Source organism: Schistocerca gregaria, chromosome 5, assembly GCF_023897955.1.
Source record: "Schistocerca gregaria isolate iqSchGreg1 chromosome 5, iqSchGreg1.2, whole genome shotgun sequence".
NCBI classification, from domain to species: Eukaryota; Metazoa; Arthropoda; class Insecta; order Orthoptera; family Acrididae; genus Schistocerca; species Schistocerca gregaria.
This window is the reverse complement of record NC_064924.1, coordinates 130,558,756-130,575,785: the sequence shown is the minus strand read 5'-3', so window position 1 is coordinate 130,575,785 and position 17,030 is coordinate 130,558,756. Positions and strand designations below refer to the sequence as shown.

At 39.7% G+C, this 17,030-nt stretch overlaps 1 protein-coding gene across 1 annotated transcript in view; it reads left to right on the top strand.

The window, feature by feature from the left end:
• The window catches only part of LOC126272079 (insulin receptor), a 595,694-nt gene extending 578,999 nt beyond the window's left edge, over nt 1-16,695 (top strand). The window contains exons 20-23 of the mRNA XM_049974641.1: nt 1,151-1,316; nt 5,114-5,288; nt 12,790-12,926; nt 15,039-16,695. Of these exons, the coding sequence (XP_049830598.1) occupies nt 1,151-1,316; nt 5,114-5,288; nt 12,790-12,926; nt 15,039-15,404 (844 nt within the window). The 3' untranslated portion in view covers nt 15,405-16,695. The remainder of the gene's footprint in view (nt 1-1,150; nt 1,317-5,113; nt 5,289-12,789; nt 12,927-15,038) is intronic.
• The last annotated feature ends 335 nt before the right edge of the window (nt 16,696-17,030 follow it).

Sequence of the window (17,030 nt, the reverse complement as noted above, 5' to 3'; positions counted from 1 at the left end):
CGAATGCCCGGTGAACGTAATCTGCCAGCGTGTGTAGTGCCAACTGTAAAATTCGGAAGTGGTGCTGTTATGGTGTGGTTGTGTTATTCATGGAGGGGGCTTGCACCAGTTGTTGTTTTGCTTTTGCGTGTCACTATCACAGCACAGGCCTACATTGATGTTTTAAGTGTCTTCTTTCTTCCCACTGTTGATGAGCAATTCAGAGATGGCAATTGCATCTTTCAACACGATTGAGCACCTGTTCATAATGCACAGTATGTGGTGGAGTGGTTACATGACAATAACATCCCTGTAATGGAGTGGCCTGCACATAGTCCTGACCTGAATGCTGTAGAACACCTTTGGGATGTTTTGGAATGCCAACTTCGTGACAGGCCTCATTGACCAACATTGATACCTCTTCTCAGTGCAGCAGTCAGTGAAGAAAGGGCTTCCAGCACCTGACTGAACATACACTTGCAAGAGTGGAAGTCCATCAAGGCTAAGGGCAGGCCAACACCATAATGAATTCCAGCATTACCGATGGAGGGCGGCATGAACTTGTAAGTCATTTTCAGCCAGGTGTCCGGATACTTTTGATCACATAGTGTAAGTCTTCACACGACTCCCCACTTTATACACTGTCACACTGGAAAGGGTGTTATACCTGCCGCTCACAGACTGGCACTCACCGTCTGCGGACCATGTTTGCTGCGAAGTATCATTGAAGATAAACATTTTCTCAGTTTGTACTCATTTGAAGTCCTCTGATTAATCTTTTTATATATGACTCATCTGATTAAAGAAGAAGAGTTCAAATCCTGTCCAATTATTTATATTTTTTCCTCTGAAATTGCATACAGCATATGCTGTAATGGTGGTTTTGAAAACATTGTGAACACTTTTCCTTCTTCACCTTTATGAGCTTGAGCTCCAATTCTGTTGACTTCGTAATTGATGAGATATTGAACCCAGATCTCCCTTTCTTATTCAAGTTGTTAAGAACCCCTTTTCTTGTCACATGAGATCTACAACATTATTGTACCTTAGTTCTGTCTTTCCTGATGTTAGTTTTTCGCAAAAATGTTTTTTATTTACATTCATCTCAAATGCTTAACATGAAATTGTCTTGTGCCATTAATTTTTTTGATGCAGTGGAAATTTTTTGCAGGGCATTCAACACACATCATGTGGTTCAGTTGTTGGGTGTAGTCTCCAAAGGACAACCTGTTTTAGTTGTCATGGAACTCATGGCCAATGGTGATCTGAAAACGTATCTGCGCTCACACAGACCAGATGTAAATATGGACCCATCACGGCAGCCACCTACTCTAAAGGTAGAGCCAGTTTTTTTTTCAGAATGATCATCGCAACAGTTGTTTCAAACTGGCAATAATAACTCAAATATCAGCAATCAATGCTGAACGTAAATGTATATGCATTGCATTGAACAGTAATACAAGATACCAGAAAATTAGTAATGAAACTGACTGTGGTATTAAAATATTAATTTAGTTGTTGTATTCTGTCTTGTAGTTGTTTATGTTACAAATGACTGGAAATGAGGGTTATCAGCTGTACTTTAAAGTGACTGTCTATTGAGGACATTATCAAGTACTATATAAAATTTGTTGCTCACTAAGGATGTAGTTAAAATCAAACACAAAATATGTTTAATAATTATGAAAAGGATTGATTGTTACTTGCCATAAAGATGTCACACTGAATTGCAGACAGGCACAGTGGAAAGACTTGCACACTGAGCTTTCTTTGAAAAAGAAAGGAAAACTCACACAAAAAAGGCAGGCACATTTTATGTGTGTATGACTGGCTATATCAGCCATAGATTGTGCTCATGTATGCGAAGGTGTGCCTGCTTTTGTGTGTGTGTATGTGTGTGTGTGTGTGTGTGTGTGTGTGTGTGTGTGTTTGTTTTCGTTTCCTTTCATAAGTAGTCTTTGGCCAAAAGCTCAGTGTGTAACAGTCTTTCCGTTGTGCCTTCCTGCAACTTAACATACCCTTTTCATAATTGTTGATATTCCAATGTGAACTTTCCATTGTTTGAGAGAACATTTTTACTTATTCAGTTACTAAAAAATATACATTTGCTGTAAAAGAATGCACCTGTATGTGCAATATTTTCCCTCACTTATAAACTTACATTTTCAATTTACCTGTGACAGCGACATAAACTGCTTGGTCCTTTAACATATAAAAATATGTCAGTAAATAAATTGTTTGTAGTGCTTTTTTTCCTCCATCCCATCAATGTCCAATCGACATTAACATCCACACCTATATCCATTCTCTGCAAACAGCTGTGAAGTGCATGGCAGAGGATAGATCTCATTGCACTACTTACTAGGACTTCTTCATACTCCATTCACATATGGAATGTGGGAAGAATGATTGCTTAAATGCCTCTGTGTGTACTGTAATTATATTAATCTTGTCTTTGTGATCTGTATGGTAGTGATATAAAGCAGGTTTTTTTGTGTGTTCCTAGATTTCTCTCTAAAGCTGCATCTTGAAACTTTATAAATAAGCTTCCAAGGGATAGTTCACATCTGTTTTCTAGTGTCAGCCAATTCAGGATTTTCAGTGTCTCTGTGACACTTTTCCATTTATCCAACAAATCTTTGACCCTTATCGGAAGTCAAGAAATATTGGATCTTCTTGACTGCATTAAACCATGGCTTTCAGGATATCAAGTGAGAAAAATGTGACTTGAGCTTCATATGATCGATGTTTTTGGAATCCTTGCTGGGTGGCATGGAGGAGGTCATTCTCTTTGGGATATTTTATTATATATGTATTCAGAATGCGTTATAAGGTTCTACAAAAGATAAGTATCAAAGTATTGGATTGTAGTTTTGTGGTACCCTTTTTGTTGATGGGAGTGACCTGCGCTTTCTTCGAACTATTGGCCACAGATTTTTGTTCGGGGTACCATGGTTAAAATGGGCTAAATCTGCTCCAAGCTCTGTGCGGAATCAAGCCTCATTGAAGTTCAGCGATTTCAGCTGTTTCGCAACTCCACTGACACTAATACCTACAACATTCAGCTTTGCGGTAGAGCTAAAATGAAAGTGAGCAATGTTCGTGAGTTTTTCTTTCTAAAAGACCATTTCAAAACCTAATTCAGCATTTCTGATTTTGCATGACTACCCTCAATTTCGTTTTCTCTCATTGTACAGGAGATGATGCTTCTCTAGAAGTTTCTTTACGGAGATACTATAGGATGAAGAATCCTTTCTGTTACAAGCTGTTCTGCTAGGTACATGCATTGATCAGGCAGAACATTATGACCACTAACCTACTATTGATATAAACCCGTCCATGCAATAACAGTGTTACCTGGCGAGGAATGACTGCTAGTCGGATACATGCTCCTGTGCATGTAGTATGAGTTAGTGTTGTCTGTGTGGAGAATGGGGAAGATGCACAATCTATCTGAGTTTGGCCAAGGGCAGATTGTGATGCCCCAGGGGCTTGGTATAAGCATTTCAGAAATTACATGACTTGTTGGGTATTTGAGGAATGTTGTGACGAGTGTCTTTGACACATGGTGAAACCAAGATGGGGTTGGGCAGCCAGTCCTCATTATGGGTGTCAGATGTTGCAAGCTGGACAGACTGGTATAACAGGACAGGAGGTGGAACTAACATCGGAGTTTAATGCTGGGCATAGCACAAGTGTGTTTGAACACACAGTGCACTGAACACCCCTAACAATGTGCCTTTGCAGCTGGCAACCCATGCTTGTGCCAATGTTAACACCATGACATTGGCAACTATGGCTGAAATGGGCACATGACTGTCAGCACCGGACATTGGCGCAGTTTCAAAGATTGAGGAACATTCATGTGGGCACCTGTGAGTCCAGTGGAAATCATGCAAGGCACCATAACGGCCAAGTAATATCGTACACTGGTGGCAGACCACGAACACCACGGTTTGATGATCATGTGTCTCAACGGGAGTAGCATATTGCAACTAGATAATGCACCATGTCACAAGGCCAGTAGTCTGGTGGTGTGGTTCAAGAACACAATGACAAGTTCCAATTGATGTGCTGGCCCCCAGCTCACCAGATCTGAATGTAGCCAAACACATGTGGGGTGTAACTGAATGTGGCATCAGATCTTATCATCGTCTCTCTGGAATTTATGGGAATTAAGTGATTTGTGTGTGCAGATGTGATACCAGCTCTCTCCAGCAACTTACCAAGGCCTCATTGGTTCCATGCCATGACACACCATCGCTGTTATCTGTGCCAAAGGTGGCAGTATGTACTGGCTAGTAAGCAGGTGGTCACAATGTTCTGGCTGATCAATGTATGTATCCAGCGTTTGGTCAGCTATTCTTATAAATTTGAGCCACAGTTCCTTTTCATGCTCCTGCCCAGAGCTCAGTGGTTTGAGTTCCTCGTGGAGATATGGCACTGCACCCTCTTTATCAGTTTGCTGAACATATAGATCTCTGTACTTGTTTTAGTTGCACTTTGACTGTGGTAACTATTGTTGGTATAACTGTCTCATGGAACTGATACCAATTTCAACATGGACATTCCAAAAAAGGTCATGTGTAATTGTTGCCATTTGATCCAGTATATTTCCGTCATGAATGGGCTAGAAGCAGATGTAGTCCACTGGCCTGCAATAACTGGTGCCCCAGACTGCAAGAGCCTGTAGCTCTCCCGACAGTTCACATTAAATGGCCAGTTTTCTATCTTGATGTGGCTACTAATTAGTACAGGCTAAATAAAGATTATTTTTATACAAAAATTTAGGATTTTGATGAGAATTCTTGAAATGTTTAAAGCTGTACAGGCTGTCCCAGGAGGATTAGTTCTTGTTCAGTAGAAGAGATGTGTTTTACAACAGCGAAGATGAATTGCTTACAGCTCTGAAGTTATGCATTTTTGTGCCCATGTTTACTAGACTTTTTTGCTTCAAGTTATCGTTCCTGTCACACCCTTAAATATTGATCATTTCTCCTGGACACCCTGGCTATTTGTATTACTGTAAGGCAGTATTAAAAATTTTTGTTCAGCTAAAAATTTATTTTGTCTTAGTTTAAAATATTATATGTTGAAATGCATTATTTAGTTTTTCTTAATGTTTCATTTTCAGCGCATATTACAAATGGCAATAGAAATAGCTGATGGTATGGCATATCTCTCAGCAAAGAAGTTTGTGCATCGTGATCTCGCAGCCCGTAACTGTATGGTTGCAGAGGATCTCACTGTAAAAATTGGTGACTTTGGAATGACAAGGGACATCTATGAGACTGATTATTATCGAAAAGGTATGTGTAGTATTCAGAGCATAAATATTCTGCAGTTTTGGATTACACTTATGTAGTATCATATTCATTTTTGTGTAGTGGATCATGAGAAGAAAGTATATATTTAGTTATTTTTTTGACAATATATATAAAATGCATGTTCTAGTTCTTATTTAAAATAACATTTTGGTGATCAAGGAACATAAGAACAGACTGCCTTGTTTCTGCCATCATCATCATCATTATCATCAACAACAACATTATCATCAACAACAACATTATCATAGCAGAAGATCTTTCCAAGAACCCAAGAAAATTCTGATCCTGTGTAACATCACTAAGCAATGCTAAGGCTTCTATTCAGTCATTCGTTGATTAGTCACATTCATTGCCAGTAGAAGATAGCAAAAGGAAAGCTGAAGTTTTAAATTTTGCATTTAGGAATTGTTCATGCAGAAAAACCATGCTAACATACCATCATTTGACCATTGCACAGACTCCCATATGGAGGACATAGTAACAAACATCACTAGTTTAGAGAAGCAACTGAAGGAGTTGCAAGCAAATAAGTCACCAGGTCCTGTTGAATCCTAGTTCAGTGTTACAAAGAGTACTCGACGGCATTTACAAAGAGTACTCTACGGCATTGGCCCCTTACTTAGCTTGCATTTATCGTGAATCTCTCACTTAGTGCAAGCCCCCAAGTGACTGGAATAAAGCGCAGGTGACTCCTGGGGGGGAGAAAAAAAAATTATTATGGACCAGTATCGCTACATTGATTTGCAGCATAGTTCTTGAATATATTCACAGTCTGAATATAATAAATTCCCTTCAGATGGAAAAACTTCTGTCCACGAATAAACAAGGTTTTGGGAAATATTTCTCGCACAAAATTCATTTTGCCCTTTTCTCACATGATATCCTGCGAACTATGGATGAAGGGCAACATGTGGATTCTACATTCTTAGATTTTCGAAAAGCATTTTGACACATGGTGCCTAACTGCAGACTGTTAACGAAGGTACGAGTGTACAGAGTAGGTTTTCAGATATATTAATGGCTCCAATACTTTTTAAGCAATAGAACCCAGTACATTGTCCTTGATGACGTCAGAGAGAAGGGTATAGTTAGGAGTGCACCATGGAAGTGTAATAGGACTGCTGTTATTCTCTTTTACATAAATGATCTGGAGGATAGGGTAGGTAGCAGTCTGCGGCTGTTGCTAATGAGGCAACGGTGTATGAAAAGGTGTCATTGTTGATTGACTGTAAAAGGGTACAATATGACTTACAAAAAAAGTGCTGTAGGCAACACTATGCAAAATGTAATAAGGTATCTCAAACAGAATGAACTCCTCCATGTCAGCCAGCATGGCTTATGAAAGTATCGGTCTCGTGAGTCCTAACTTGCATTTTTCCCACTTGACTTCCTGAAAGTTGTCATCAAGGCAGTCAACTAGGTGCAGTATTTCTTGACTTCTGAAAAGTATTTGACTCAGTACCATACTGACACACATTAACAAAAGCACAGTCATATGGGGTATCAAACAAAATTTGTGGCTGGTTTGAGGAATTTTAGGTAGTGACAATGCCTAGCTTGTTAATCTTGGATGAAAGACAGAGTGCCACAGGTAAGTGTGTATGTTGGCTGACATTATTAACCCTTTCAATGCTACAGATATGCTCTCTACATTCTGTGTTGAGGGCAGCTGTTTGTGGTACTGCTTGCCAAAAGCTGCTGCTTATGTTGACAGACAGTATTCTGGCCAATATGAAATACTTCATTGTCTGTCTTTTCTTTTTTTAACTATTGCGTGAAAAAAATTTATTTTTGCGCATATTACAGTCTGATATCTTCACTCGACAAATAACTGAATTTCTTTGTGTTACCTGTCATATTTATTGCATTCCATCAAATTAAGCGAAACATTGTACCAAATTTTAAAGAGATTGCAGAGGTAAAAATGCATTGCTTGAACTTTGTGTGTTGTTGATCTTATGGCTCATACATTGCAGTGAATAAAACGTAGGCAAGATATTGACATTTTATTCAAAACTGAAGGCAGATATCTCATCTCCTTCTTGAGTTATTGGGTTTTATACACGATGGACGTTCATGCACAACATTCCCATTTCTGTCCGTGTGGACTTCTGGGTGCTGTGAAATACTTATCATCTGACTTAAGAAAACTATTAGGGGAAAAAAAAAATTTATTTTTGAATGTCTTACAGTCTGATATCTTCACTCAAAGAACTGATTTATTTCCGTTATATGTCATAGTTACTGTGCAGCATCAAATTAAGTAAAACATTGTGCAAAATTTTAAAGATTTTGCAGAGATAAAAACACATTGCGTAAATTTGAAAGTAGAATGACTCATTTCATTCTTCAGTTATTGGGTTGTATATCCAATTAATGGTCACATGTGATGTGCCCATTCACATCCTTGCACATTGCAAATCATGTGGTCATAATAATTGTCATACCAGTTTCATAAACACTTCAAGTTATCAAAATTAGGTTGTTTTGCAAATGATAACACACAACGAGGCACATATTTTATTTTATTTACACTTCAAATTTTGTAGGACCAAATTGAGGAGCAAATCTCCAAGATCATGGAACGTGTTTGTTAGTACATGAAATTACAACATGAAAGTAATAACAGATAAAAATAAAATGTTTATGAACCCAAAAAAGTCAAGCCATAAGTTTCAGTAAACACAGTCAACAGTGTAACATAAGAATCAGCTTAATTTTTCAAGAAACTCCTCAACAGAATAGAAGGAGTGTTCCAATGAGGAAACTCTTCCATTTCAATTTGGGAGTGTGTGGATTACTGCTAAGATTTTTGAATTCTTGTGGTAGCTTATTGAAAATGGATGCAGCAGTATACTGCACAACTTTCTGCACAAGAGTTATGGAAGTCCGATCCAAATGGAGGTTGGATTTCTGCCGAATATTAACTGAGTGAAAGCCACTTATTCCTGGGAATAAACTGATATTGTTAACAAGAAATGACAGTAAAGAATATATATGTCGAGAGGCCAATGTCAAAATACTCAGGATAGTGAACAGGGGCGACAAGAGGTACGCAAACTTACACCACTTATTGCCCGAACTGCCTGTTTCTCAACCAAAAATATCGTTTTAGAATGGGAAGAGCTACCCCAAAATATAATACCATATGACATAAGCGAATGAAAATAAGCAAAGTAGACTAATTTTCATGTTGAAAGATCACTTACTTCAGATATTGTTCAGATAGTAAAAATGGCAGCATTAAGTCTTTGAACAAGATCCTGAATGTGGGCTTTCCATGACAGTTTACTATCTATCTGAACACCTAGAAATTTGAACTGTTCAGTTTCAGTAATCATATGCCCATTCTGTGAAATTAGAATGTCGGGTTTTCTTGAATTGTGTGTTAGAAACTATAAAAACTTAGTCTTGCTGTCATTGTATGATAAATACTCGAAACCTTTTTATTCACTGAGATATGGAGGTAACTTGTCTGCAGCAGTGAAAGATCGGTAGCTCAAGATGCATACACAAAGCAGTAGCACCACAGTAAAACCCGAGTGACATGTGAATACACATCCACAGCACATGGGGATTGACGTAGCAGGACATGTATGCATGTCCACAGCAGTGAAAGGGTTAATAGTAACATGAGTTTTTTTCTGAAGATGCACCTATCTATAATGAAGCATTGTCTAAAAAAAGCTGTAGAAATATTCAGGCAGATGTTGTAAAAGTTTCAATGCATTGCAAATTCTGGCAACTTGCTTTAAATTGTCAGTATCATTGATTTCAACAGCAACTGTAATCAATGAACTCACACAAATACATGGGTGATACAACTTGTAGTGATACAATAGAGAATTATCACATAGGCTGTGTTGTAGGTAACACAGGTTGCAGACTTTGGTTCATTGGTAGGATGCTGGGAAATTGCAGTCAGACTATAAAGGAGACTGCTGACAAAACAATTGTCTAGCTCATCCCAGAGTATTGCTCAGGTGTGTGTGACCTGAGCTAAAGAGTGCAGAGGACATCGAACATATACAGAGAAGGGTAACATGAATGGTCATATTTGTTTGGCCTACAGGAGAGTCTCATGGAAAGGTATTTCCTATCCTTCACAAACACTGGCACCTTTCTTCCACAAAGTGTGAGAGTTGTGTGTTTTGAGTGTCTGTGATAAGTTTAAGTGACTGTAGTGTGTGTGTGTGTGTGTGTGTGTGTGTGTGTGTGTGGTGGATCATGATGATGATGATGATGATGATGATGATGATGATAAGGGAGGGGGTGAAGCCTAGTATTGGCACACAGTCTACTCATCTCAAATACCGGCAAGAGGGCTGTTGCTTAATGTTCCTATCCAATGTACGGAGACACTGTGGAGAGGTCTGGAATTTAATCCAGGACCTTGGGGCAAAGTCTGGTGATCAGGTACTTTATGCAACCACCCCTCCTCCTCTTTGATGTAAAGGCAAAGGGAAACCAGCCACCAGTGTGTAGTGTACCCATCCAAGTACTGGCAATGCTTGATGTTTCACAAGATTTGACTAATTTTAACTTTCACAGAGGCATTTAGGTAATCATTATTAAGTAATGCATACTCCAATGGAACAGGTATATGCCCTAGTAAGTGGTACATTTTCAAGTACCAGACACCATACACTTTCCTATGGTACTGCAGTGTATAGATGTGGAAGTCCACAGGCGATACCTTCACTTTAAAGTTTGTTTCTGTGGTATATTTGTGAAGGATGTGACATGGTGGATGCATGCACGAGGAAAGCAGTTACATGGGTATATTGATTAAAGGTAACAATGAAGGATATCGTAGACAGTGACATTATTGTTGTGAATGTTAGTTGAAAGAAATTTAAGTGTGGACAAGCAATTCAGTGAGCTGAACCTTGGACTAGGAGGGAAGAATACATTCCAGTATCTATTCTGTCGACAGAGGAATGCATAAAATACCAGCAGCCGAGTACCAGATTACTTAAAAAACAAGCAGCATTGTTAATGCTTATTGGCTTAACATCATGGTAGCACAATGAGACATTTTGCAACTCCTGGAATTGTAAATACTATTCTAAATTAGAAATGATTGTCAATAATATAAGGAAAAGATAGATTGCTGCTTCCCATAAAGAGAAAGTTGCAGACAGGAATGACTAAAAGACATATACACATTAGCTTTCGGCTCCAGCCTTCATTCGAAGAGGAAAAACACACACACACACATTCATCCACAAAAGCAAGCACGCCTCATGCAGTCATGACTGCTATCTCCAGTAGCTCAAACTGGAATGCAGCTGTCATGTAGATTGGAAACAGCAATCTGGAGGAGACGGGAAAAGGGAAAGAAGCACTGCATGGGTGCAGGGAGAGAAGTGTAAAGTGTATAGGAAGTACACTGCCAACAGGCACGGCAGCAGGAAGCTGAGGGGCAGGGCGTTGGTTATTGGAAGGGGGGAACAGTGAGTGAAAAAGGGAAAGAATGGAAAAGATGGGCAGATACATTGGCAGAGGACAACACACAAAGATGGTGCGAGACAAGAATGGAGAGGAGGTGATAGGACAGAGGGGGTGGACACTGTTGGGTGGAGGGTGTGGGAGCATTATGTTACTGTAGGTTGAGGCCAGTATAAATTTGAGAGGGGAGAATGTGTCATAAGGATAACACTCATTTGTGCTGTTCAAAGAAGCTGGTGGTGGAAGGAAGGATCCAGATGGGTCTGGTAGTGAAGCAGTCACTGAAATCAAGCATGTTATGTTCAGCTGCATGTTGTTCCACAGTGTAGTCTACTTTGCTCTTGGCCACAGTTTGGCAGTCCTGGTGGACAGCTGGTTGGTGCCCATACCAATATAAAAAGCTGCACAATAATTGCAGCAGAGCTAGTGTATAAACTGGCTGCTTTCATGGGAAGCCTGGCCTCTGATGTGTAAGATAAGCTTGTGACAGTACTAGAATAGGATGTGCTGGGTGGGTGGATTAGACAGGTCTTGTATCTGGGTATTCCACAGATATATAATCTTTGTGGTAAGGACTAAGGTTGGACTAGGATGTAGTAGAGGTTGGATGGGCAATAGAATACTGCTTTAGAGAGAATGGGAAGGATCTTGGGTAGTATGCCCCTCATTTTTGGGTCTGATGACAGGTAATTAAAGCTTTGATGTGTGTAAAATTTTCCAATTTAGGGTGGTACTCGGTGATGAAGGGGGCACTACTTGGTGGCTGGTTCTTGGTGGTGTTAGGGGAAATGGCAAGGGAGATCCGTTTGTAGAGTAGGTCTGGAGGATAGTGCCTGTCTGTAAAAGCCTTGGTGAGACCCTAAGCCTACAGGGCAAGGGTGTTCTTGTCAGTGCAGGTATGCTGCTCTCGGGTGGTCAGGCTGTGTGGGAGGGATTTTTTGGTGTGGAAGTGCAGGTACTGTTGGTGGTTGGTGGGTTTAAAGTGGACACACATGTGGGTGGAGCCATCAGAGAGGAGGTCAACGTCCAAGGAGGTGACATGCTGGATTGAGGAAGTGGAGAGAATGTGTTAATGTTGTGAAGAATGAAGATAGGATGTCTTGGCTATGAGTCCTGATCATGAAGATATTGTCTGTGAACCTGAACCACACTACTAGGGGCTTGGAATTTTGAAAGGCTAGGAAGGCCTCCTCTAGATGGCCCCTAAACAGGTTTGCGTAGGAGGGTGCCATGCGGGTACACACGGCTGTGATGCGGATTTGTTTGTATACCATCCTTCCCAACGAGTTTTAGTTGGGAGTTAGTAAAAGTTAGTAAAGCGTATGAGGAATGAGGTTTGGGGCCTGAAGCATGTTCGGAAACGTATTCAATAGCGGTAAGGCCATGGGCATGGGGGACGTTGCTGAATAGGAAGGTGACCTCCACAGTGATGAGTAGGGATCCAGGAAGTGAAGGGGTGGGGATGATGGGGAATCAGTGAAGGAAATGGCTGGTATCTTTGATGTGGGAGGATCTTTGATATGGGAGGCTATATTACAGGCAATTGGTTGGAGGTGCTGGTCAATGATCAATGAGGGCTGACATTCCTTCAGTGGGGGCACAATAACCAGTCTCACTGGGGTGTCCAGGATTGTTAGATTTGTGGAATTTGGGGAGCACGTATAAGGTGGGTGTGCAGGATGTCATAGGAGTGGGGAGGGAAATGGTTTCAGGGGAGAGGTTCTGGGAAGGGCCTAAGGCTTTAAGCAGGGATTAGAGGTTAGAAATGGCATCTGATTCTTTTAATCCAGACCATGTTCTTAGACATAATTTTCCAATCTATTTTTTCTAATCTTTTCTAATATTACTGAATTCTATTAAAAATCAGGACATATTTACTAGAAACCATATATCACTAAGGAAGTCACCATTGAACACTACAGCCTGTAGTTACAGAAAAGGGCAATAACTACCTTTTTGAAACTGTGCTTACATGATTAGAACTTTATTTGTTAAGAAAAGGAAAAGAATAAGAAACATGTATCTATTACAGGCTCCAAAGGACTTCTACCAGTACGGTGGATGGCACCAGAAAGCTTGAAAGATGGTGTTTTTACCAGTAGTTCTGATGTCTGGAGCTATGGTGTAGTGCTGTGGGAAATGGCCACACTTGCCTCCCAACCGTACCAGGTAAGCAAGCTGAAGAGCTTCACCAATCTGACAGTTCGTTTTCAAAGTATGTCCATTATGTTTACACATGTAGGCTGTATGTTACTTCTTCCGTACAACTGGACTTTTATACTGCTTCACAAGATCTACTTATGTTTTTTAAATTCCATCGAATCATCTACCCCTTTATTATTATTACTATTATTTCCTTCATATCATCTTTTGTTGTTGTTGCTATTAACCCCTTCTTGTCATTTAAAATTGTTAATCAATAAGGTTGTTACATTTCTTGTAGACTGTGCATAAATTTTTCATTTCACCATTTCAAACCAAATTGAATAACACAATATATGATATATTCAGTCTTCAGGTGATGGTGGCTGTAAATCTGAGTGTGCATTTCTTTGTCATTAGTTCAAGTTTCTACTCTATTCACTCTAAATTCTGAACTACCATTCAGTCCAGAACAGTACATTTGTGTGGACAAGCTGAGTGCGTGCTACACCACTTGCTTTCACAAAATTTGGCTTCACTCTGTGGGCAGTTCCCTCACTCACTTTCACGCGGGCAAGTGCTCACCTCGTGTGACCTCACAGTTGTGTTGCCTTTCTGTGCATCTTAGAAAATGTGCCAATTTGCTACCCCACAGTGCAGTGCAAGGCATAGGGGGAATAAAGGAAGCCTGCACACACTGCAGGTTCATGGCCTTTGCACAAGGAGTGAAATCCACATGGCTGTGCTGAGCAGGCAGCTGAGTCATTAGGTGACATAGTACTGCTCTTCTTCAGCAACTTCCACAAAGCTACATGATGCTTAATCAACTTCTTCCCTGCACACTCCAGCAGAGTAAACACAACTCAGATTGGCGACGAGTCTGCAGTGCTTTAACCCAGATGCTCTATGCTTCCTAGACTTTGCTGTGCTGCCATAGGTTGCATGCAAGGGTCCCATACACCCTTCAGTGCTGTTTATATATTGCATACTACAATTCCTAACTGTGTTCTCTCTGTACAGCAGACCTCACTTACCTTATCTAATTGCAACCATTCATGGGGCCCAAATATAGTTCCCTTTTCATGTTTTACAAGTTGTATTAACCACATTTACTGCTTTAATATTTTTTTATCATTCTGAGAAGTTTTGCTAAATAGTACTATTCATTTGAAAGGAAGGAAATGTACAGTTCTAGGAAAGGTGGAATGCTACACAAATTACAAGGTAGGCGGTTATTAATAAAAAGGCATTTTCAGCCTCCCATTCATCTCTCTTCAGTTTATATATTTGTCTTACCAAGGCTTATGCCAAGAGTGCCACTCAGTCTTGTTGTGGGCATTCATCATCATGTTTTGGGTCACCATTGTGTATTGGATAGCATACTATGAGGAATATTCTGAAACTCAACATCAAAATCCCTGAGTGTCCTCTTGGCAAAAAATAACCATTCTATTTAGCCATGCTTTTATTGTACTGGTATTAGACATTGATAGAGGATTTCCGTTTAACAATAACAAGTTATTCTGTGACTCTTCATTCAGTTTTCTTTGTAACCACAATCGGTGTATAGGAACATCATATTTCTGTCTGTTCATTCTCAAGTGTGTTAAAGGGAGATGGGTTGCAAATTACTGGTTTCCATTTTGAATTGTAACTAAAATATCATAACTTGTACTTCTCTTAATTCTCTCTGTGGAGTGAAATACATGTCTCTTCCTTTTCTTTACTCATGTTGGCTTCAGGGTTATCCATTGTTTGTAGACAATTAAGATTTAAATGCAGGTCTTTGATATGCCGTTCAGTTTTATTGTGTATTTTCATGGTATTGGACTTCTCAATATTGACAGATGAGTTTTAAACTATGAGATTCATATTACTCAATTCCAAAAACCGAGCGAGGTACTACTGTGGTTAAGACATCCTGATCTGGCCATCTGGTTTTAGTTTTCCTCAGTTTCCCTAAATCACTTAGGAGAAATGTTGGGATGATTCCATTTTAAAGGAATTTCCTTCACTAATCTCAATGTATGCTTCATCTCTAATGATTACATTTTCTCTAGTCCTACAGCTCCAATATTTCAATTAAGTTAATGTGTATTTTAAAGAGTTATATTCTAAAAATATATTTCTCATTTCCAGGGACTTTCAAATGATCAAGTTTTACGTTACGTTATTGACGGAGGGGTGATGGAACGCCCTGAAAACTGCCCTGACAAACTTTATGAACTTATGCGACTGTGTTGGGAGTACAGTCCAAATGAACGCCCTGCATTTGTAGATCTCGTATACATGCTGCTCCCTGATGTCTCAGAATCATTTGCAAAGGTGTCATTCTACCACAGTCCTGAGGGTTGTGAACTAAGACAGCACCGCATGGATGTGGAGAAGGCCGAAGATGATCCGGCCACCCCACTACGCGAAGACTTCCACGCCAACGGTAATGGCGGTAACGGCGTCAATGGCTGGATCGTATCATCTCCTACGACTCGCACCACGCAGTGTTGACCGAGGAGGACAGTAGTAGCCTCTCTTAGTGGTCTGTTGGGAATTGAACTTTGATGAAAGCCTATTTTAGGTACATACTTTGCCACAAGTAGTTTCCCACACAGACATGCTAAAAACGTTGTGAATTATGCCAGGTGATACAAAAATTGAATTATAAAATTATAGGTTGTGCCTTTGTGTGACCTGGTTGCACAGGAATTGAAATTTGAACTGTGAATTTAGCACGAAGCTGCAGGTTCTGACTCTTGGATGAGTGATTACCTGTTCCCACGGATGGCATCTAATCTGTGATTATAACAAATTACTGCAATAGAGACTGATAGGAGAATTGTTCCCAGTGTATTTTACGTACTGCACAAAGTCTGGAAAACTGCCCATTTCTAGACACATCATCAAAGGCAGTGCTTCTAAACTGGCTGTGAGCATTTTAACATAAGTAGATGTTAGTAAAAAATATGACTGCTGTCACACTGGACTGAGTGTAAAAATAAGAATAGGTTTAGTTTAATGTAATGAGTGAATTGCAAGTGGTGCATATGACAAACAAAACTTAGCTCAGCTTGTGACAGACTGACATGATTTTTTTCATGGTATCTTTGCAGTTAGAACCAAAGATGTCAGTCCGTGTGTGGCTTCCAGAATCAACTGACACATAAGTGACTGTTATGGATGTGACATATACACTGATATTGGTGATGTCTTACATAATAAAATGCACTCTTCATTCCTGTTTGATCCAGTGAGGTGGCCTTTTCACTGCAGAAGTGTAGTCCTGTGTGTTTGTGAGTTATCGTATGCTATTAAAGTGTGAGTGATAATGGTTATAGGACGTGTGAACACCATGGTAGTGTACACATTACGTGTTTCCGAAAAGGAGTGAAGAGTTATGAAGGGCTGGTCTGGTGGATATATATCAGTGTCCCCCAGGTCTGATTTTAGCCAGTGTTACTGTCAGTATTTATGTTAGTTCATAAAAATTTTCAGTTTGTTTGTTAATAGTATTTATTCCTAATATGGAACTACATTACTAATGTAAATTTTTTTGTAATTTTTATTGCTCTATCATTTCCAGTGATCAGTTCCTATCTCTAGAACATGATATCTTTTCAGTGTCTTTGTAGTGTATTTTAATATAGGCTGTTCAACACTGGTCGTGTTGTTGTATACTGATTCAGGTGTTATTCCATTGTAATGTAAATACGTAAAGAACTTCTGGGCAATGTCTAGTGAATTATGTGTTTTGTACTGCATAAAACAGCTCACTACATCTCAGCTCTGTTAAGTTATTGAACATTCTCTTTTTTGCGGGTGTTGTTGTACCTTTAGAAAATGGTCATTCAGTGCCTAGAAACTTGTTTCAGTAAGTTGAGAAGTAGTGTGCATATATACGTATGTGTGTCTGTGAGTGAGTGAGTGAGTGAGTGAGAGAGAGAGAGAGAGATAGTGAGAGAGGAGGGGGGGATTTCATTCCATGTGATGTAAATTGTGAAAGTGCATATCAGCAATTTTAAGTTCTGTTCAACTTCACTTGAGTGAAAACAACTGTAGATTAATTCTTAGTCACTAAGTGTTAGCGCATTGTGTTCTGTTGGACACCTGTGTGAATGCTAAAAGACAAATAAGATG